This window comes from Zerene cesonia, chromosome 28 (genome assembly GCF_012273895.1).
Source record: "Zerene cesonia ecotype Mississippi chromosome 28, Zerene_cesonia_1.1, whole genome shotgun sequence".
NCBI classification, from domain to species: domain Eukaryota; kingdom Metazoa; phylum Arthropoda; class Insecta; order Lepidoptera; family Pieridae; genus Zerene; species Zerene cesonia.
In genome coordinates, this window is record NC_052129.1 from 3,933,729 (window position 1) to 3,958,188 (window position 24,460).

The 24,460-nt window shown below is 32.1% G+C and overlaps 2 protein-coding genes across 10 annotated transcripts in view; both read left to right on the top strand.

Moving 5' to 3' along the window:
• LOC119837640 overlaps positions 1–6,957 on the top strand; it is a 10,310-nt gene extending 3,353 nt beyond the window's left edge. For 4 of the 7 annotated variants that reach the window (XM_038363347.1, XM_038363348.1, XM_038363346.1 and 1 more), the window contains exons 3-6: positions 2,152–2,208; positions 3,236–3,350; positions 5,372–5,554; positions 5,890–6,957. In XM_038363347.1, coding sequence (XP_038219275.1) covers positions 2,152–2,208; positions 3,236–3,350; positions 5,372–5,554; positions 5,890–6,266 — 732 coding nt within the window. In that variant the 3' untranslated portion in view covers positions 6,267–6,957. The remainder of the gene's footprint in view (positions 1–2,151; positions 2,209–3,235; positions 3,351–5,371; positions 5,555–5,889) is intronic. The other 3 variants (XM_038363350.1, XM_038363351.1, XM_038363352.1) reach the window with 3 other exon arrangements.
• A 5,030-nt stretch (positions 6,958–11,987) lies between these two features.
• On the top strand, positions 11,988–24,430 carry LOC119837648 (facilitated trehalose transporter Tret1-like). Of its 3 annotated transcripts, none has more exons than XM_038363360.1 (5): positions 11,988–12,095; positions 17,684–17,815; positions 19,262–19,397; positions 22,007–22,179; positions 23,155–24,430. In XM_038363360.1, the coding sequence occupies exons 2-5, from the start codon at positions 17,738–17,740 to the stop codon at positions 24,262–24,264; spliced, it is 1,497 nt and encodes a 498-aa protein (XP_038219288.1). In that variant the 5' UTR covers positions 11,988–12,095; positions 17,684–17,737; the 3' UTR covers positions 24,265–24,430. The 3 variants fall into 3 exon arrangements, with proteins under 3 accessions (XP_038219288.1, XP_038219289.1, XP_038219290.1); XM_038363361.1 differs by having other exon boundaries at positions 17,706–17,815; XM_038363362.1 differs by lacking the exon at positions 17,684–17,815.
• Positions 24,431–24,460: the final 30 nt, after the last annotated feature.

Genomic DNA, 24,460 nt, shown 5'->3' on the forward strand with positions numbered 1-24,460 from the left:
AATTATTTTATAGTTTTTAGTTTGATGTGCTTGAAAAGCGTGTTTTTTAGTTTTTTTAAAACTATATTTTATTTTTTAACTACTTTTAATCATTCTTTTTTTTATGTTTTAAAGCAAGAGTCTCCGGTAAAGTCCCATTTAAATTAGGTCTAGTTCTGACAATTTCAATTTGGTTTAGTTTAAAATGGATATCGTTTAAGTTAAAATTTATTCAAAATTTGCACATATCGTAAAACACGCAAATGTAATGAGGCAATGATTATGAACAAACTTTAATTCGTTTATGTATATGTAAATATATACAATTGTTTATTTTATTTTGAATGATTAATGCTTACAAACCTTGGCAAACGCTAAGGATTAGATCATGTAAATAACCTTATTATATATAAGTAGGTTAAAAGAAATCGTTCACAATGTTGGATCTTATATTTTAATTTATAAAGAAAAAGGGTGTAGTTTGCGACAAAGAGAAAATTAGCATAATTGCGAATTTGGGAGTTTGTGACGTTGTATGGGATAAATTCTAGATCTCCTAAATAAATTAAAACAAATATTAATGAAAAGCTACGTTATCCCTAAAATGCCATTGGCTAAGGCCTTATTTATTTTGTTTTATTCCGGGACAATCCGAGCGGAGCCGAGACAAGGGTCTTAATGAAAAAAGAGACCATTTCGAAAATAAATCATTATTTTAAATTACAATTAATACCAAATTACCGATAATAAGATTAATGTATTATGTACCTATATCTGAGGTAGTGCCGAGGAAATTTTTATTGAATATCAATATGTTAAATTAGTTGAAAAACTTATAATGCTTCATCGTGGATATGTAAAATAAAAAACCTTGTTTAATCTGCATATCAACTTTACCGTAAACACGATTCATACTTAAGAATTGAAGTAATTCTTCACAATTGATATTATTCGCATGAACGGTATCTCGTGTAGACTGCAATCTTTTATTATAGATTATTAGTCTACAACTCGATCCGTATGATTTAGTGAGATCATGTTCAGACACAGCTTATATAGATAACCTATATTGTACAAGACGTTGATAAATCGCAACATTTTATAACAGCTGGAACTAATTACGATATAATTCAATTAAAATTGGCTCGGGATTCGATACACTTAGACAGTAGGTACCAACTACCGACATAATTTTCGTTAACCTAATTTTCCACCTGTTTTATTTACTAAATGTGACCTAGGACTCTGAACTGAACACCGGACATCGAACCCAGCGCCAACACGGTTAAAAATAATGCTTGGTTAATTACATTCAGCGCACAAGAGTTCCATTGACCTCAGTACTTGAGGTTGTCGAAGAATTCTAAAATGTTAATTAATATTTACAACCTATATATTGCATTTGAAAATTTTTTTGGTGTAATTACGTAAATAATCCGATTTTGTTATATTGTGTAACAAATAATACTGATGTTTATTTTTTTCTTTTTCCACGTCTAAACATATTCATTATTAATTTCTTAACTATGTAGTTACTAAGTTTTTAAAATGCTCTTCTTTCTCACCATTTACTGTATTCGCTCGCTTACAAGTAAGAAAAAAATAAAAGCAGAATTTCGAAATCTCAAAGATTTAGGTCTTTCAAAGTACTGACTTTTGCATACTGATCTTTACATAAATTAAAGACGACACAAAACAAAGAGATGTTTCGAGAAAAAAATTCAGATTTCTCTCATGGATCATTCAACAGACGTTCCGCCCTCAATCCAGAACACAAAAAGTTAAGATTGTTGTTTATCGCTACCCGGCATATTTGGCTCTTGGATTCGCGCCAAAACTACTGTCAATCTAAATACAGATTACAAAACGACAATCGGCAGGCATGTATAAAATAATGTTAATTGATTAAAAAATCATAATATAATTCTAAATCAACGATCATCTTTTTCTAAAATCGTGTAAAAGTTTTAGCTGCATATGTCCATAATGATTATCGTTAATGTTAATTGTGGCAAAACAACTAGAAGCAAACAGACTAGAAGCAAAATGCTTTTTTTTGTTTATATACCCGAATGAGTTAATGATGAAATGAAATATATATAACAAAACATGACCATTTATCTTCTATATTTTCAACATAAAAAATTAAATTTACAATTATCACTGGCACAGAATGATGCAGAGCCTTCGCAGGAACCTGCAACATTACCCCCACTGGAGGAACCTCTTGTAAGAAAAAAGAAACATTAGTTCCATTTTGTAAATATGGTCATTATGTCAAACATTATGGCAAAAGCCGGTGTAAATAGTGACGATTTCTTCTCTTTTTGTGTAGAAGTAAAGGGTACTTCATACTGTACAATACTTTTATACTTACTTATTATACCTATTTATTTTTAATACAGCTATTATGGGAATTTGTAACAGTTTGTTTGTTTGTGATATATCCACTGTAATTAACACATTTCATGTTCTGTCTATATTTTTAAATAACGAATAGACAGTGTAAATATATCGATAATACATTTATGTAATCTTTTGTAACTAGTAACAAAACAATTATTTATGCTTTAACAGTTTTATTTTGTAATTTGCATGAATTTTCTCTTTACTTACTAATCCAAGGTAGTAATTTCTAATGTATTTTATATTAATACACCTCGTAGATTACACAGTATCATAAATGTATTAAAATGAAATACTTTGAATTAAATAGTGAATCGCATATGACGAGATATATGCAATGTTTTGTTTCTTTACCGTTGAATGACTTTCCATATGTATTTTTTGTCTTTAAATTAATAAATTTTTTCCTACAGATATCTGTGAACGATATTTTCATGCTGATTCGCATTACATAAAATTCGAAACGTTTTTGTGCAATGACGACCATTTACAATTTTCTTACTTGTTTTAATTATTATTATAAGATTTTTCATATTCAGTAAATGATTGCATGATAAAGCAATTCCACACTTTACAGTCAATATAATTTTAATTCTTAAAATATAACAAAAAGATAATTTATGATTTTGACATAGTTACATTAAATTTCAAGATCATAAGACGATTTATGTAAATGGTAAAAAATTGATTTTTCTCCTCTTAGTAGGTGAGCTTCAACAAACACAAACATACAATTTTGTAATCAACACCATTGCCACATTTATACTTAAACTAAAATTCATAATATTGTAGTAAATTCATCAACACACAACTTTTACAAATTATCTAAAAAGTTATTAAAACATTTCAGGAAGACTTGGAAAATAAACCAATTATTGTAGGTGATAAGGAAGTGGACCTTAACAAGATATTTACTCCAGCGCCGGATGCAGAGGAGCATATCATAAAGAAAGACCACAAATTCGGTAAGAATTTATCTCCTTTTCTCTCTTTTCAAAGTTGTACTTAACTTACTTAATGTAAAAATAATACAATACGATGCAGTTATGTCGTTTATATTAAAAGCTCATACCATTTTGAGTTCAGTTTATATCGACTAACTTATTTTGTAGCATTTATTTTATTTTTATTATTTTTTTTATGTCATAGTCGGCAATGAAGCTGGTGGGTCGCCCAATGGTAAGCGCTACCACCGCCCATGAATAGTTGGAGAGGCGTAAGGTCGATTGCAGACCTTACGCCTCTACAAATGGATTGCCGACTTCAAGCTGGAAAGTGATTTAGAAAGGATTGAAATGAATGGACTGGGAAGGGCAAGGAAAAGTATATGAGCCACCGGCTCCCCCACTCACCGAACGAAAGACAACAGTATGCTATTTCATACCGGTTTTGCGGTGTGAAATAGCTATATTTTCATTGGAAAGGGCGTCCGTGTTAGCTCCTCTTTGTGGACTGGCATTTTCATAATTCTGGCATTATGATGTTGCTTTTAAAACTGGTAATTCTAACTTCCCGTGTGACATTTGTTACGCTCCTATTGTGTCGATATATCCATCAACCTCGCCACGTTCCAGGAAGAGTTTATTTTAATACTGACAGATTTCAAAATGTCAGACAGCGTGGCAGACAGATTGATACCAGACTAGAAGTGGCTCTGCTTGTTTATGGAGCTGACGTCATATTGTTGGAAGGATTAAGCTATTAGGTTGCAAGCTCGTGATAAGATATCATGGGCACACAGAATAAAAATATAGTAATAAATTATTCTCATTTCTAATTCTTCATTCATGCAATCTTTCTTGAAATGTAATTTAAAAATAACTTTTTTAAGTCTTGCTCTTGTTTTTGTAATAGTAACTGGCTTTTAATTTTGTATTAATAGGTGTAATATAAAATCATATTTTATGTAATGCTGTATGGTTACAAGAAAATATAATAAATAATGAATTTCATTGAAGGAAAAATTAAAACAGGAATATTCTACGATACGTAATCCATAAGTGTAGAATATCAAATTACCAAACTTGGATGTTATTTATGTGTGATGAAAATTCACATAACTTCAACTCAAAAATCAACTTCCTCCTGCGTAGTTACTGATCTTCTCCGAAGACATTTCGAAACGCGTATAGTTTGAATTCTACATGGTTCATGGCTGTATTGTGACGATAGATCTTATTAATGACCAGCTCTATTTCCGATGTTTGTTTCTTGTTGTCCATTTGTTTGGTGCATTTTGGCAAGAAGCCAATGCGCCAAAACGTCTAATCGTATGCTTTTAATATATTCTGGTAACAGTGGAGCATTATAAAATATTATTTTACGCAATTGCCTTCATTTATTAAAGCGTTGGTAACGGCCTTAACTTGTTACTAAGATATAATTAATTATTTATTAAGACTACTCATAACGTAAAAAACAATATTGAATGGCATTATATGTAATAATTAATTCAAATGCGGATAGTTTGGCTCGAAATGTGAGCTATCAGCTTTAGTTTCTTGGCCATTGTCGTCATATCTTATCGCTCTAGAACGCTGTAGAAGCAAGTTCAGTTCAAAGTTATGAGTCAGCCTTGAACTGGAGGTAATACCTCTTGATCAGAAATGTTTATTAATTATAAAATTAGGTCAGAAGCTTTAATTTTAATTAATTGCATTTTTGTAAAATACGAGGATTTTATCAGCTTAAAGATTTTAACTCACATCCGCCGGCTGTCCGTCTGTTACTGACCCAGTTAATTGTTACAATAACCACCTACTGTAAACGTTTTTTACGTTTGTCATCATTTACGCAAGATTGGACGAAAATTTAAATCTCCTTCTTGTCTTGTTTTTCTTTCCCGGCGAAGGGGTCTGTTACTATTTAAGACATTTTAAGAATGTTTCTGCTAGAATATAGTAATTTACATCAACGAGGGCAATCAGGGTTCATTTTCCCTTGAAAAAGTCCCAGGTAATTAATAAGCTGTTAACAAAATTTCCAGAGAAGACCTTCGCATCATCAGCGTTCTATGTGCCTGGTGTGCACCCAACTGTAAAGGAACAAATGGACCTCGCTCGTGCGATCTCCAAGTCGCTGTCTGACTCCAGCAACCACATGTCCAAGGGACAGAGCATGTATGTCAACAGGAAGAAGCGCTCCGTCAAGTGGGTGCATGAAGGACGTGGTATGATTATATTTTTCTGTAGTAGATTTTAAAGTATTTAAAGGGAAAACTTCAAGTGATAAGTTATGCTCTTAAATGAAAAGGAATTTAAAAGACGAAATTATTCTAATAAAATTAAATAAATGTCTAATTAAATAATGATTAACAATAGTCATAATAAATTTGGTTTTGCATAAGCGCTAGTCTAACACTCTAGTTCTGTTTTTAACAAAAATCTATGAAAACTATTTCGATAATATTGGCTGAATGATTTTAATCATTTGTAATGAAATTGAATGATTTTATTAAATTGAAGTGAAGTCCACCATTAAATTAGATAAAAATTCATCTTCCAGGACGAAACACTTCTAACTCGTCCTCTACGCCGACGCCGGTCGCCAACCATGACACGCCGTACCGTCCTCCTTCTAGTCTCCGTAACCAAAAAACATACCCCAAATCAGCATTAAAACATACATCGAACTTACCAAAAATGGAACCGTTTCCAGTATCACCGCCGACAATTACTCTACAAAACGTCGAAATTCCAGTGCCTTTAGCTCCAACAAAGTTAAACGATGTCTATGCTTCTCCAAAAAGCCCGCGTTTACCGCTCGTCTGTGGTCCCAATTTCAATGTGGCCCCGCGAGGATGGGGCGAAATGAAAGATTACTATAGACCCGTCTCACTAGATGGCGTTGGACAAACAACAAAAGGATTCACAGATTATTAAACTTTAAGACATAATAAAAAGTTTAAGGGTGATACACAGCACGGTTTTAAATCAATCTCTCGGATTGTCAACAAGATGTGATGCGACAGAAGATAAATTTGCAACTTATATAATGCACCAAAAACAATAAAATCATTCGAAATTTAACAGTAAAAATGGCAGAAGCAAATATTTATTTCGTCAAAAGTTACTTATTGACTTTGTTTCCTATTATTTAATATTAATTATGCTAAGATTAAAACGAGGATCCCTTAGCCATAAAGTATATTTTAGCATTTAATTAAGAGTAAAAGTGCGTTATTTCTCTACTTAATGAGTTTAAAACAATTTAGTCGTACAAACGTCAGGGTTTGTGTTTTACGTTACAATTTTGTATTTGGTGAATTTTATATAAAAGTGAAAAATCGATAAAAATTTCTAGTGTTCTAGATTATGCAAAAAAGTTATAAAATATTGATTAGACTTAGCTTACTCTAAATCAAAATTAATCACTAATTGATATACCTAAATCCGTACCCTTGAAACATACTGATAATAAATGTGAATACATATCAATCGATATCAACAAACCCTGAAAATAACTACCTAGTCATAGTTTATTACATTTGAGGTTAATTTTATAATTGTTACAATGTTAATTGTATATTTTATATAATCGTCTAATATAAATTTTTATTATGAATAATAGATTTACTAACTATTGATATAACATAATAAATAATAATTTATGATTTATTTTACAGTACCAAAATTTTAATACACCATTTATAATTTTGTTAATTGTAATTATTTAAGGATTATTATAAATAAATGTCATAGAGGAAACCTTGTTTTTTTAAACCCCGATACGAGAGGGGTGTTATTAGTCTACTATCGATGTCTACTGAAGAGCTACGATACTACAGACACAAACTGTCTGTAGTATCGTAGCTCTTAAATGGATGGACCGATTTCGAAGCGGATTTTTCCTTCGAAAACTCAAAGAAGGCGGCCGTTCCAAAATGTTTGTATACAACACTCAACATGAGTCTCAAATGAAAACGCTTTTCTAGTAAAATACTACACAATTTGAAAAAAAAATTGATCACCGACAATACAAAATGGCGTCGTGGGTTTTACATTACAAATTTCATATTATTTCCAATCCGATAATAGGTATTTTACCATAGTATTTTACCAAATGTACCGCAGCATTAACATGTGGGCTGATAATGATGATGATACACTACTTATATGTTATTCTCGTACATAATCTATATCACTGCCAAGAAATCAAAATAATACATTCAATCGTTTTCGCGTGAAGATTATTCTTAATATATTTATTATTTGTTTTATACTTAATACTACACAGGTTTAAAAAGAAATATTATGAAAGAGGCTCTTTGTTTCACTCCGTATGATCTTACATATTATACAGAATTTTTATTTCTGCTTTGAACTACGAAGGAATCGAACTCTCTTGCATTTTCGGTGTTCCCGGATCACTGCAATAAACAACCCTTCAAGGCCAGCGTGAATAAGCTTCTTCTAGGCATGCCCATATATAGATGGCATCACTTCTTAACATCAGGGTAAAAGCGGTCAAAAGTCTGACTAATAAGTATAAAACAAATAAGTTTATAAGTGGGTATACCAATTATAAACTTTGTATGTTTCCTAAAATAACTGCAGGTTGTTCGATTAAAATAAATTTGTTAATCATTATATTTGTTATTGATATTATAGAAATTAAAACATACTTAATATTTGTATACACTTTTTAGTTTTACCTATTTGTTTAGACTCGATATTGCATCACTTTAAACGGACAGATTTAATTTAAACTTTGTACACTTATCAAGAATCGGTGACAATACAGTAATTTCATGGGTTTATATTATTCTCCAAAAAGGATAATATCCTAAAGTATATCCTATGAGACGAGTGAGGCACTTACGTTGATTCTCTAATTAAAATTACTAGCTGTGACCCGCGGTTGAAACCGCGTAAGTCCGTACCCCGTAGGAATATTGGTATAAAAAGTGCCAATGTTTTATTTCAGTTGTCCAGCTATCTACGAAGCAAATTTCATTGCAATCGGTTCAGTAGTTTTTGCGTGAAAGAGTAACAGACGCACACATACATATGCATTCATCCTCACAAACTTTCGCATTTATAGTATTATTATTCGCCAATAGATGTCAGGAAGAGTCATATAAATTGGGACTACTCAAACGCCTCCTATTTGTTAAAAAAGTAAGTTTAAGTCGATAAAACACGAATAAAACACGAATATGACATTTTCTAAAAAAGATTCCTAGCTAGATCGATTTATCGCCCCCGAAACCCCCTATACACTAAATTTCATGAAAATCGTTGGAGCCGATACCGAGATTCCAATTATATATATATATATATATATATATATATATATATATATATATATATATATATATATATATATATATATATATATATATATATATATATATATATATATACAAGAATTGCTCGTTTAAAGATATAAGATTAAGATTTGGTTTTTTTTTTAACTTAGTATAACTATAATTCATTATTTTCACTGACTGATGATTCAGAGGCAATTGCAATTTGTAAACAGTTTGGATAAGATAGGAGTAGTGAAAGAGCTACTTAGATACTAGGTAGGTACTCGGAGCAGTATAGACTAAGACGGCTTGTGTAGTTGATATGATAGTATGGATTAATATTTTGATCTTTTTTATTATCTTCTTATATTATATTGATCATTGTCAGTCCATTTTTTTGTTCTCATAGCCAAACTATTTTTTTTACCATATTTTTATGTGTTTACTGACCTTGAGAATCACATCAAAGATTTTAATTAAAAAAAAAAATCATTTTAGAACGTATTTTACTAGCAGCGATAACTAGGTATATATTTCGTTATATAACATCATTAATTTTCAAGTGATGTGTTGAACTTTGATTTAGTTCCATTATTATTTACGTAACAGTTGACCAATACAATTCACCTTATATTCAAAGATAGATTTATAATTTGTGCTTGGTTTTTAATTTATATATTAGTACTAGATGACCCAACAAATGCTGTTCTGCCTCACATTGATCATTTAGGGGTATGAATAATAGATGTTGGCCGATCATGAGAATCGGTCCAGCCGTTTAGGAGGACTATTTCAACTAATATTGTGGCTCCAGAATTTTATATATCTAGAGTTGTATCGGAAAAAACCTCTTTTTGCTACGATACAAACATAGGTAACTAATAAAACGAAAACTTATTGGCGTACCCTAATCATTACTATCAGTTCCTGTATCCCGATTTTTAAATATCTGTTTAACACTTGGCAACACTTGTTGACTGTGAGTTGCCCCTACCAGACTCAACAATAATATTATAATATTTGCATGAACAAATAATTCTAAACAAGGTATCACATAAAGTGCAGTTTACGCCACGACTCGATTTACCTTCAGTTAGAATAATGGTTAAGATCCACTCTTGCGCAGTGATCAAGTTCTAAGATTTGTGGGTCTTTCGAAACGCAATGTTGCTATGCTTGTAAATGAGCTTTCAAGTGCTGAATTTACAAGGTCTTTGTCAGCGGCACAATCAACGATACTCACACATCATTTAATTTTTTAGTTGGATCTGAATTAAGCAATTTCCAGACCATATGAGTATGTAAGTGGGGAGCTAACGAATTTTTCTTCTTTATAAATGTGTAAGTATATTGTGTATGGCTGAACATTTTTGTGTGTTTAATTTAATTTTTAGTAACTGACCCGGCAAAAGCTGTTCTGCCTTACTCTTTATGAAAATTAAAAGGAGGCCTATTGTCAGACCTATGTGTCACAAAATTTCATGAGAATTCAAAATGTCCAATCCAAAATAAAGAAAAGAAAAGTTGTCCAGCCGTTTCGGCGGAATATGGCAACTAACATTGTGACTTGAGAATTTTATACATAGAGATTGTTAGCTGGTTCATAGATAAACGGATGGATAACTTAGTACTTTCAAAGCAATGTTCCTATCTGTTAATAATCATTTTTGTTTTTTGCAAACACTATTTGTGATTATATCAGTTATAACGTTATGATTTTAATAAAAATTCGTGTGATGATCCTGTAAATTGACATTAATAACAATTTACATTAATAGAGAACCAAATGAGGATAAATTTAACTGTTAAGGGGATGCTAACTGGATGGTTCTCAAACATATTTCGCCCAACATCACAGAAACATTCCTCACTCGTGTTTTATTTCTTAAAATGAGATCAAAACAACATGAGTTTTTATTTCTATCCTTTCACATATGTAACTTTTCTAACAAAATATTCATAAATTTAAGTCCTTTATATCAATCTACATTCATTTTCCAAACTCGACTAGTAACGACCTCGATGCTAATCACAACTTTTTCTTATTACGATAATTAATAGACTACTCCTTCAATTTGACTGTTTAAACAGGGTGTGGCGTAATGAATGGATCATATGGTAACTGCGGGTGGAAGACGTCGCGTTCGTAGGGCATCAAAAAACTTCAAAAAACTAGAGTGGTATTTTATCCGACTAATATTATAAATGCGAAAGTTTGTAAGGATGTGCGTATGTTTGTTACTTTTTCAGGCAAAAACTACTGAACCGATTACAATGAAATTTGGTACTTAGCTGAACAACTGGAATAACATATAGGCAATATTCCTATGGGATACGGACTTACGCGCGTGAAACCGCCGGGCTCAGCTTGTAAGACTATAAAGGTAAGATAAGAATTATTATATGTGTGTTTTTAGTGTAGTATCCCTTATTGAACGATGATTTCAAGTGCGCCTCTTGAAATCATAGTTTAATATTCGATAGCGCTGGATGCGCTTTTTTCCAGATTTTTTTAAACAGACTCTTCAAAAGAATCATAATATTCTAACCAGTATATATTTATGACATAGCGAATAACAGAGCTGGTGGTTCTCCTGATGGTAAGCGATCACCAATTCGCAGTCCATGTGCCTCTGCCGATGCGCTGCCCGCTTTTAAGGGGTAAGGGAAAAGATATGGATTGACGACTGGAAAGAAGGAATGGACTGGGACGGGTGAGGAAAAGGAAACAGGCCTCCGGCTCCCCCACTCATCCTACGAAACACTGTGGCATGTCAGTATATCACTCCGGTTTTCTATGGGGGTGTGGTACTTTCCCGGTGTTAGCTGGCCCAATTCGTGCCGAAGCGTGCTCGTTTCCCACATCAAATTTTATTGCATAATAGATTCGCGTCACGGCTTCGCTCAGGTAAAAAAAAAATTGTTGATTATTATTTTTATTTTATTTTACACAAACCCCGTCAATAAGAAAAAAATAATTATTTAATGCAGTCATTTGGAAATTATGGATAATTAATACTTACGTACATTTTAGCGATACATGTTAAATTATATCTATCTAGATGGAATTTGAATATATACACTAAATAAAAACAATAATGATTTAAGTCTACTAAAGTTTTTTAAGTTAAGTTATAAAAAAACGACAAACAGAAGTCATCACAAATACGTTAGGTTAGCTTGAGCTAACTTACGTAACTGATAAAATTTCATATGTAATAATAATGTGCAAAAAACATCCGTTCTATACATGACTATTTTTTATGCGACAGCTCGTAAAAACAGCAACATACACACACATGCCCTCACAGTCACACACACACGTGTTTATAGTGTAGACTTAAACACGTTTTCGTCAACTTCAGAGTTCACGATCAGTGCGATTTAAACCATTGGAGAAGTGGGTCCGCTTGGCTTTTTATTTGCGGAGTGAAAAATGTTTTAAAGTTTATTAAACAACGTAAGTATTGCTCTCTTTACTATTGTGCTTATCATGTTCTGTTATACGATTTTTATTATGAAAGATCTTTTATCAGTACCAATGGCATGCGGAAAGTAGCTATAATACCATGAATTAAATTAATTTTGGTTTTAAAGATGTCAAATGTCTTCCGTCTTCCAAATGGTACTATAGTTTTCTATAATATACTTGCGACATTATATTTTGAAATAAAAAACACGTAACACTTGATATACAATTTAATAAAAAAGTAATATAAAATAATTCTAAAAGTGTAGATAATTTACATTGCTACAGTACACATTTTTTTTATTTAATTTGGTTTAATTAAAATAATATATGCTCTCATGAAATAAATTAAATAGGTCGTAATATCAGATAATTAGGTGTATCAGAATATTCCAGAACACAATGGCGTGACTATATACTTATTAAAAAAAGCGTAGCATTAAAATTCGATCGCAACAATAATACAATAGAAAAAAACTCTTAAGTAGATAATACATATCATCATATACGAGTCAAATAATATACTTGTATTATTTTAGTCGTATATAAAACACTTTATTAAAAAAATTGTTAAAACTACAATAAAAATAATACATGCGAACCTTGGAAGTTGAATCCAATGACATATGAAATAAAACCAATTCAAAGCAGGTTTATTAACTACTAGCTGTGTCCCGCGGTTTTAGCCACGTAGGACACTAATTAGATTATAGATTTCAAATCGGACCAATAGTTACTGAGATTAGCGCGTTCAAACAAACATACAAACTTTATAAAATATAAAAGCTTTATAAGTATGGATTAATTAACGTGCGTTTATTGCGCACGTTTTGACCCATGTGTCTTGAACCTTACACCTGCCACCGTTTTATTTATCAATCACATGTATTTAAAAAATGGTAAAAATGAAATAAATAGAATAGTATTAAGGTGGTAAATCAATAACTAATCCTATCCTACTAGTCCTACTAATATTATAAATGCGAATGTTTGTAAGGGTGTGTTTGTTGCTCTTTCACGCAAAAACTACTTAACCGATTGCAATAAAATTTGGTACTTAGATAGCTGAACAACTGGAATAACATATAGGCAACATTTTATCCCGATATTCCTACGGGATACGGACTTATGCGGGTGAAACCGCGGGGCGTAGCTAGTAGTACATATATATCTAAATGGTCACCAACGTTGGTGGATTCCCCCAATTTGCCCCGATTAGGCAAATGCAATATATATATATATATATATATGAAACTCACGAGCTATATAAATTTGATACACTTTAATGAAATGCAGATGAAGCTCGCAAACATAATAATATATTTTTTTATATAGATGATACATATTTAAAAAAATAACGGTATATTAACATATACCAACATAACGACATGCAGTCATCTTAATATATATAAATCTCGTGTCACAATGTTTGTCCTCAATAGACTCCTAAACCACTTAACCGATTATAATAAAATTCGCACACCATGTGCAGTTCGATCCAACTTGAGAGATAGGATAGTTTTTATTATAATTTAAATTAAAATAAACAACTACCCGGGCGGAGCCGGGGCGTACAGCGAGTATAGTATAAAAAGATAACAATGCAAGAATAATTGCAATGCTATATAATTGTAAAACAATACTTACCTGACAGATTTTCGATAGAACACAGTTAGGTAATCAATTCGCAATCTATTCCTTAATAAAACGCTACCAATTGCTTGGAAACGTCGGTTCAAAAGGCCAAGAACAAAACAAGACGCTTAAATATTAGGCTTTTTTAAGTCAAGGACGAAACCGAGGCTCCGAAGACATATACGACCTTCATTTAAGAATACATCCAGCTTTGTATCAACCACTTCACGAAGTAAAGTATAATGTTAGTGACATTAGAAATACAAAAGGGTCCTCATTACTCGTGCTTATATTGCAACCTACGCAGCTCTGTTCAATCCAAGAAAGTATAAAAGGGTCTAGTGACGTCAAAACAACAACAAGGTGAGCTAAAATCGGAATAAAATACACACTCTACGCAAACGATGTCATAGATGTCTTGACAGCAAATAAGAGGGTAGAAATATAGTATTAATATTGCTATCCGTAACTACAGATTTTCAGGGAATAGGGTCAAGTCGATTTATATCTTCGCCCTTGTTTCCTATTCCAGAAGACACAGTGAAATTTCTCGCAGACACGTAACAAAGTTCTTTCATTTCTAGCTCTAGAAAGTTCGAGATATTTGATTAATGTGCTCTCATCCATACTATATTATTACCTTATATGGTTATGCTGTTCACACTATGAGAACCTTTGAGCATCATAAAACTGTCCTTATTTATCTCTAGACTTTCATAACTTCAATGAGTGTATTTTTCCCTATTGCCTTTTGATAATTTCCTCCTTAGGCACTCTTTATAATTAACGCACGTGAAATTTGTGAAGTTATAAAAACAAATCCCAGCACAAGCATAATCACGAATAAAAAACAATATTATGTGTGTTTTTCGAAGTGTGACCCTCGATATAAGTGACCGTGATATATTAACAAAGCAGATTAAATTACGATGAACGTTTTCTATACAGTGTATTTCATTTTTATGCAAACTGCTGCATAAATAAGTCATCGGAATATACACATATTTAAAATATAAATTTTCGCTTATGTATTTTTACCATTTTTTGTTCGCTTAAATCTATTGTAAATATTTCGATAAAAGTTTGAAACGAAATAAATAATGTTGAAATCCATATAATAAAACAGTAATCAGAACATATCTGTATACATTAAATATTTTTAAAGTAAAGAGAGTTGAAAAGTAAATGCCCATAATATATGGATGTTTTATTATTTTTCTTATTTTTAATTCAAATTTATTGTTATTTATATCTTTTTTCTGCTTGCATAAATAACATAAAAAATAATAGGCAGACTTATAAATAGTACTATATGGCGCTAGACCAGTATTAGGTGCATTTTATAGGCCCTATACACAGGGCCGGATTTAAATTTCTGCCGCCCTTGGGCACTGGAAAAATGCCGCCCCATCACTGAAATATCATTGATTTGTTTTTTTAAATAATTAAAATATTTCATGTATTGCAAATAATTAAGTTTAAGTTAATGAGTATAATTGACAAATTATTAAATTTTTAAGAAATTATTCAATAAATCAATTAATGTTTATTTTTGTTTTAATGCAGAAATTACTCAAAAACGTTTTCAATTTTACAAAAAAAAAAATTGAATTTTTTGATTCCAGAAAATGAAAAAATCAAATATTGCCATTTCAAATCTTCACGTTAATGAATTAATTAAATTATTTCCATCAAGATTAATTTTTACTTAAGGTGCCAAAATAATAATTTACCAAAGTTCGATTAGACAAATAATATATAAGTTGAATTTCTCGAATAATCCACAAATATAATTCAATATAGATATGAGCATAAAAATATATCTCATTCTACATTAATGCGTGCGCTTGTGCGCGTAACGTATACTATATAAAATAGAACTATCGAGAGAGACAACTCATATTTACAGCCACTAGATAAAATATTATAATGCGGAAGGATATTATGAAAGCGATCCACCTCATTCATCAGTTCAGACGGACACGATTTCTCCGAGAGTCCGCTTGTGTGACGTTAGTACACACACATGGATATTCGCACACATTCGCACATACATCATTACCTGCTTGACAGACCAGTTTCCCTCGTGGGTCTGACAAACTTGGCAGTGAAAAGATTCTACGAATACCAACTATAATACGCATATTTAGAACTACTATATATTATAAAAACGAATAAAAACTGCCAATTTTATAAGAAGATTTTCAAAAGCAAATTAATCCATTAATTCATTCATCCCAGGGTAAAAATAATCTCAAGGTTATATTAAAATTAATAAGGAAAATTTTGTTATTACAGTTCAATATTCAATTAATTTAAGAATGTAAGCTAATTAGTTGTTCATTGATATAATTAAAGGTGTAAGAAAGGTTTTAACGAAAATTCAAGACACTGTAAATGTTCAAAAAGATTTTTTGCAAATCCATTCAACAAAAACAAGTCGGAATGGCAGGAAATGAGTCTCAGTTATATAAGGAACCTATATAAATAATTAACAATCAATAGATCTTGCTGATAACATTAATTACGTAGCAGAATATGGTGCAGCAACCATAGACAAGATAATTAACTTCAGCCATATTAATGATATCATACTGAAGTTCCGCTACCGCTTAGTGATTTTCTACCCGTATTTTGACCTTACATAAAGTAGTCTTACTACAATCTGATACTAAACATAGATATATGAAGGTGCAAAAAACGGTCTCTACTATTCATATCAATGATATCTTTGCTCATGAAGATCTCGGATTATCATTCAAAGTCAGTTCACATTCGTATGTGAAACGCTGAGCGGGATATCTCTATAAGGGATTCATATGTAATCCTCTAGGAAATAATTGGCTTTAACCATAAAGTAGAAAAAGTCGGCTACGCGAAAGTCTCGCACTCGTCACAGTGAAGTGTTCTCAAGTCGGTTTCATCATAATCAGCTCATATATGTTCCTACTGTTGGGACACAGGCCTCCTATGAGGGTTCAGGCCATAATCCACCACGCTGGCTAAGTGCGGGTTGGCAGATGTCACATGTCGTCGAACTTTTGATTCTTGGACATGCCGGTTTCCTCACGATGTTTTCCCTCACCGTTTTAAGCACTGGTGACTACAAGACCAGATAAATTGAAAAATCAATTTCCTTCCGGCACGCTCGCCCGGTCTCGAACCTCGACTTATCGATTTTGAAGTCCAAGGTTCTCACCCTTGAGCCACCACTGCTTTTTAAGTAAGTCGTTTTAAATTTATGAAATGAAAGGCATCAATAGCTTATTCAAATTCATAACTATACATAATATAAATATTCCCCGTAGAAAATGTTGTTATAATCATAAATATCTGACACATGATGGCAAAATCAGAAAGCTAAGTAGAGCCACGTAAGCGTAACGTAACGAGGGCGAAAGACTAAAATGCTAACTAAATGGTCCAAGAAATAGAACAAATAGTAGGTTTCAATAAAAACTGTCGAGAAATCGTAATTCTGGGATATTTTGTTTTTGATATTAAATATAAACAGCCTTCACATAAGTAAAGTACTTTATTTAGAATGCCATTGTAACTTCCTTTATCTACATATGTGTCTATACAACGGAAAGGAACTGAGTCAATGTTTATTTTTTTATTTATAATCTAGACATTTGTTTTTCTTCATCTGTTGTTTGTAGCCACTTACTTATAAAGTAAGCTTTGTTACTAGCTAATTGTACTGGCTTCGGCCGGGATGACCTAGGATAATAATCAATCAAAAAGGTAAGCCTTACTCGGTAACAATGTAACTCTTTAACGGTAGAATATTTTTTTAACGATCCAATGGACAGACATACAAACAGAAACTTAAATCTTTCTTCTTCATAATACTACTTCGGACAATTAATTTCCAACATAAGCATTACGCTTCTTAATTTGAAAAGCACGTTTTTTTTTCATAAAATACTCTTTTTGAACAGACAATTCCAAACGTTTGACAAGAATGCCAAGTCAATAGGCTGGTAGCTGCAAACATGGCTGGAAAGATGTTGGATGGCACGAGCCCAGGCGGCGTCGACGGCAAACAAAAAATGTCACCATTCTTAAGACAGGTAAGCACAGGAAATAAAAGAAAGGATTGAATAAATATCTCTCTTTATATTATCTTATAGAGTATTTGTATGTTTCGTTATGACATCAATTAATGAACTGATCTTCCGATCAATCCGAGAAGGCGTAAATGCATACTCTAGTAAAATAATAAATATGATAAAAACAAAAAAACACGTTTCATTCATGAAATTTTACCGTCACCGATCCTTGACAAGTATACAAAGTTTGAATTAAATCTGTTAGTTTAAAGTGGGTCAAAATCAAGTCTAAGGGAGTCGGTTACAAAGAAACATACGGATGAAGCTAATACAGCATGTTAAAAAAGCGGGACCTCTTTATGTATCAAAAGCCAATCGCATAGATGGTGCGTATTTAATTAAAAGAACCTAAAACGGGCAGCAGCTGAATAATTTTTTATCTCTATGCTAAGAAACTCAAACTCACTTTCTCTTTATACTCGTAATGTGTGAATTATTTCCTCATAAGTCGTGGTGGTATTTAAATGAAAGGATAGCAAAAATTTATTTTAGTTCCACACGAGAAATAGAGAGTCTTAAGACCTAACTCCTCATGCGTTTAGAAATAAACTTATTTTTAAACACATGAGGACTATTTATTTTGAAATATCTCATTTGAATTAAGAAATACATTAAAATATGTACCGATATTGTAAAACCCGAGTAAAATAATTTTGAGGCAAATAATTTATCAAGAAATGTGTGACGTCAACCCATCAAATCAAGGAACCGGAAATCACCGAATAAGTTTGTTTTACCTCGGATATACCTTTTAAAATTGTGAATTGATATTTTATAATTATATTCAAATTTTTATAATTATACACTTTACCTACATTAAAAAATGTCTGCATGGATGAATTTTCTATTAAAGAAATGTGGTTTGAACTATCCTCTGTTTGGTAATTTCTTGTGTTTGATTTTCCCGTGACCACGCTCGCTGTTCGAAACGTCGGGTTAATAATATAATGAATAAATCACGTTTAAAATACGTTAAAAAGTTTTTAATTTTTAAAATAAATATCCTCTATTTGGTTGTGTATGTCACGAAATGATATCGATAAACAGCAATTGCAGAGGTTTTTAGGTCAAAACAATATCAATCAAACTGCAAATTATATACTTGAGATAATGCAATTGCGAACGTGTATTAAATTAGATTACTTGCAAATTGTAATTATTGAGAGATGATTTTGAAAATGATACCAATATGTAACAGCTTAATGAAAATTAGGCATTTTCATTGAATTTCGTTTTTTGAATTTTTTTTTTTTTGGGATTTGACATCAATATCTCCCTTTATTTTAAGAATTTGATTAAACTAAAGTTTCCTAAAAATATATACACGCAGTATAAACCAAACCGCAGATTACTAAGTGCCAGAACTAAAACTTCTCTAAAACTTGTTTATGATAACAATTTTTGCAGTTTCTGGCGGTCAGTGGTATTGTTATGTACATGATTGGAACTGGGGCTAACATCGCCTATCCTGGAGTACTGCTGGAGCAGCTGCGACGGCCAGATTCTGTGTTACGTCTTACCCCAGAACATGAGTCGTGGATTGGTTAGTATTAACGCTTGTTTTTATAAGACTGGTACGTTGGAAAATACTTATTTTAAAGAAAATGTCTTTGGTTGAATGGACTCCTTTTTCTAGAAAAGAGGGGAGTTATAAGTTAGTGTATGTGTTGTTTTGGCATCGTAACTATCGTAAGGATAAATGTGCAGTAATTACTGTATCTATACAAAGTCTACTTGGTTATCTATGTTACCCATTTGTCGATCTAGAACTGAAACGAAGTTGTCGCCCATTTATACAACCAATACAGTTTTATAATTTGATAATACATGTTTCCTGCAACAAAACCAATCGAAGTTTTCTTCAGGATTTACTTCAAATTTTATCAATTTGTTACCTCAATATTATCTACGTTTTCTTTTAATATTTTCTACACATGTCACAAGGTCTCTCAATAAATATCAACACAAATTCTATGTTAATATTTATTGCCAATTTACCTTACTTATAGGTTACAAATATTTTATGATAACGATATGATGAGTATGACGTAGTAACTGTTTGGTAAAGAGTGATTTTATTAGCTTTAAAAATTGTATAAGGTAAATTTGGTGATAAAATTTCCTGACGTCTTTTTCCCTAAGATCTTCTTTTTTATGCAAACGATTACAACTGTTTTGATTGAAGATGTAATAACCATTAAATCATTATAATAATAATAAAGCTTACTCATTCCGCGTAAAATACAAAATACAATAAATCACATTGCAAATGCTTTGTTAGTTGTTAATACATACAACTTAATTCTAAATATAGTAAGTGTTTTTAGTTCTGGTTTGATTCTTCTTATTTCCACGAACCCCTTATTGGGTAAAAGCCTTATCTCTCCTCCATGTTATCCTTCCTTATCCCAAGCTATCCATTAAATAATCACTTGAACATAATAATTTTACAAAATTTAAATTGACCTCAGGCTATAAGAATAGGAATATAACACTATGATCACTTTAATTCAAACTATATTACAAAAACTGTGTACCATAATGATGCCTACTTCCTTATTACAATAATAACAAACTACGTTATTAAAATAAAAGATCGTTTGTTTAGATGTAAATTGCACTCACTGATTGTATTTTAGACGAATCATTTGCTCTTATGTTTGCTATCAAGGACAAGACAATTTGATAAACAAAATGATTGTCGTGTATTATTACGTGGTAATATGTGAGTTAAATGTTAATCGATTACCGGAATCCAATGTGATATTACATCTGTTATGTTACGTAATATTACATAATATGCAAATCACAAACCACAGGTAGTTATGTTAAATATTCCTGATTGTATGTATATCGATTATCTTAATTATAAGCGATGGAACAAAATGCAGTATCGGTTAATAGTCCGCGATTTCATATTTGTGAGCCATTGAGTTATTTATTTATTTGTGGGCCGTGCTAGAATGAGAATTAGAGCTGTCAAACTTCATCTAAAGTTGAGTATATAACAATGTATCCTATACGAGTGCCATGCGCCAGCTATAAATATATTTCATGCATATATCTAATATCGTTGTCAAAATAGTCGACTATTTACTAATTTGTTATAGTTTGGGTATATGGGATGCTCAAACTGTAAAACATTACGTGCCGAAAAAATTAATAAATAATACACGTTTTTTAAAGTCCGTAATCTTTATTTAACTCCATTCAAATAAGACACACTAATAAAATTTGGCAACCTTAAGAACGTAAACTTAAGTACAGGTATACAGTAATCATAACGCTCAGTCTCTTAGTCCAATCAAATAGATGATTCAACTTAGAGAGATGAGCAGAAGGAGAATCTGTTGCATTGTTGTAACCATACCTATCTCATAAATACTTATGCCGCTCCTCCGCGTTAGCATTATAATGACGGCGGTGTTTCTACCTGTCGGCACAATAAACGTTAAGACTTCTAAATCACAGCTAACATCGCGCATAATAATGATATTACATGCATATTCAGATACTAAATTACAATTGCCTAGTAACCCAGCCGATCCTTTCACTTCTGACCTATCACATTATATTCAATGGATTGTTGTTTATCCAAACTACTAGCTTTTGACCGCGGCTTTGCGAAATTCGGAGCAGTTTAATAGATTTATTATACGTATAAACTTTTATCTTGCATCACTCCATTTAATAAAAAAAACACCAAAATCTATTGCGTAGTTTTAAAGATTAAAGCCCACATAGGGACATAGGGACAAAAAAAAGCTCACTTGTCTATCAATGTTCTGTAAAGTCACTATTCTGTATTATATAGCTCACAATATCATATTGGTAACTAATGTGTACCGGTACGAAGTTGAATGTTATAAATTTTAGGTGTATAATAGTAGATCATTATAAATACTTAAAATTTTGATGTAATGAGCTACTGAACCATTATCATCTTCTTTCCATTATCTCATTGCTTGGCATTAAATTAGTTTTCCTTAAGCACTTGAAGTAATGGCCAGTTACTGGAATTTGAAGCCATTTTTATTGTGTTATTGGTTTTAGGTCTACAAAAGTATTGCATTTTTACATAAATATAGTTTAAGAGCACATGACTTAGTGTGAGAAAATCGAGAAACATTGATTGAATAAATTTCGTTCCAGCTTCAATACTGGGCTTAGCACTAATTTCCGGGATCGTAGTGGCTCCATTCTGTCTTCAGAAGCTCGGCCGTCGTCTTACCAACCAGCTGAGCTGTCTGCCAGCACTCTGTGGGTGGGCTCTGCTAGTGACTGCTAAAGGCCCAGCTTTGATACTTGTTAGCAGATCGTTACAGGTAATTTATTGCATTTTGATAGATTTCAGATATTGTTTGTTACGGGGGTTTTGTAATACCTTGTTAACCTTAGGTTAGTCTGAAGGAAGAATGAAGTGCAAAGGGTGCAGATATTAACAAGTTCTACAACTAATTAGAGTCTTAAAATAGTAGTGATTCATCTTTATTATTATTTTTTTGATTTTACTATTACTATATTTGTTTTGCAACAAACTTAAATAACGACTCATAACATTAGCTTAGAGAGCAAATTATAGATACAACATGCAACAATTGTTTCCTACCAGCCATAAATTCAAAAACATAATTTTGAGGAATTATGATTGTGCGTCAGGGCACAGAATAATAAGTACAAGTAAGCAGGGGCCTGGTCAGGGTCTCCACCTTAAACGCAGACAAACAGACGATACGATACGTATTTCACATATTGACAAACGCTCTGTATACGAATCGAATGCTCCATTTACGCTGATTGAGTCCGATCAATTGCGTCATTTGAGAATGGTTTTGAGACAAAATGGCAAAATTGACTCAATGAGGAGATCGCTATATACGATACGCGTCAATTTATAAAGTACGCGATTTAATTTAGACATGTAACCTTAAATCAAATAGATAGATTGAAGAGGATTTCTTTCATGCGTAGGTATAGGTGTATGTGGAACCGTGTCTTGGGTTCTATTATATATTTATTGTTATTCATAGACATAAATATGAGAGAGCTTATGAAAGAAACTTGTGTTCAAAAGTATCGGATAGCTTCATGATAATAATAGAAATGTTCTATTATTTTTTTTTAGTTTCATTACAAAAGTGTTTTTATTATATCAATTTTGTATGTACATATTCACATTCTGCACGTATCGATTAATATTATTTTTATTTATTATATTGATGCAAAAATTGTTACTAAAAAAATAACTCGCAAATTTAATAAAACTATAAGTTTATTAATATGAAACCCATTATTTCTAGGGTTTCGCAATGGGACTGCAAGCAGCCGCGGCGCCTGTCTCCATAGCTGAGTACTCCGCCCCAAGGCACAGAGGAGCTTTCCTAGCAACTATCGCTTTTTCCTTTGCCACAGGAATGTTGGTAGCCCACGTATTCGGTACATTTCTGTATTGGAGAACAGCAGCTGTTGCATGCGGAAGTTTCTACGCCATAGCACTGTTCCTGATCTCTTTATCACCTGAAACCGCACCATTTCTTGCGTCTAAAGGCAAATTTGAGGAATGCCGAAAATCATTTCGATGGCTAAGAGGCTCCGATGAAAGTTCCGAGAAGGAATTAGAAATTCTACTCGACAGCCAGAAGAAGAATTCAGTACCGTCGAAGAAGTCAAAATTTAAACTGTTCTTTGAAATCGTGCGCAAACCAGAATTTTATAAGCCTACTGTGATAATGATGTATATGTTTATATTGTTTCAAATATCTGGTATGACTGTTGTACCATCGTACACAGTACCTATGATGCAAGAAGTGACAGGGGGTGCGATTGAATCGTGTACTGGGATGCTGATGGTAGACATAGTGAGATTTCTAACGGCAATTTTATCATGTGTCGTTGTAAATAAACTGAACAGAAGAACTGTCCTCTTTTTAGGTGTCTACATCAGTGTAGTTGCATTGTTTTCAACGTCCCTGCTTTTGTACTTGAGAGATTTTGGTTATATACCTGATGAATACAAATGGACGCCTGTGATACCAACGCTGATATATATTTTTGGGAAAACGTTAGGTATTTTACCAATACCGTGGGCAATTGCCGGCGAAATCTTTCCCTTAGATTATAGATCTCTAGGTAGTGGAATTTCTGGAATGTTCCTGTCAATTATGTTTTTCGTTGTCGTGAAAACAGCTCCAACATCATTCAGACAGATCGGTGTCAGTGGAACGTTTTGTGTGTATGGGCTTTGCATTGCTATTTGCGGTGCATTTCTATTTTTCTTATTACCCGAAACCAAAGGTAAAACTTTGTACGAAATTGAATGTTATTTTAAAGGCACCAAAGGTGAAATTGGTGAAACAGAACCCCATGAAAAGGATAAAATGTTGGAACTGGAGAACATAGAGGGAGGTTGAGAAGGAAACCAGGAATAATAGGATACGCCTTTCAGCTTTATAGAGCTGGCCATGTAGTTAGGAGGAATTTTGCGATTTAAATGGATATGCATTTAAGGAATAGTATTATTTTGACGCAATATATTTTATTTTTGTGATATTTTTTATATTCAATATAATAAAAAAGCGATTCGAATAAAATCATTTATTTGTTTCA

Excerpts from the sequence above, each read along its gene's own strand:
- LOC119837648 (XM_038363360.1), top strand. The coding sequence starts at position 17,738 with ATGGCTGGAAAGATGTTGGATGGCACGAGCCCAGGCGGCGTCGACGGC. Across the intron at positions 19,398-22,006 it reads AGAACATGAGTCGTGGATTG|CTTCAATACTGGGCTTAGCA; the intron begins GTTAGTATTAAC and ends ATTTCGTTCCAG. Across the intron at positions 22,180-23,154 it reads TTGTTAGCAGATCGTTACAG|GGTTTCGCAATGGGACTGCA; the intron begins GTAATTTATTGC and ends CATTATTTCTAG.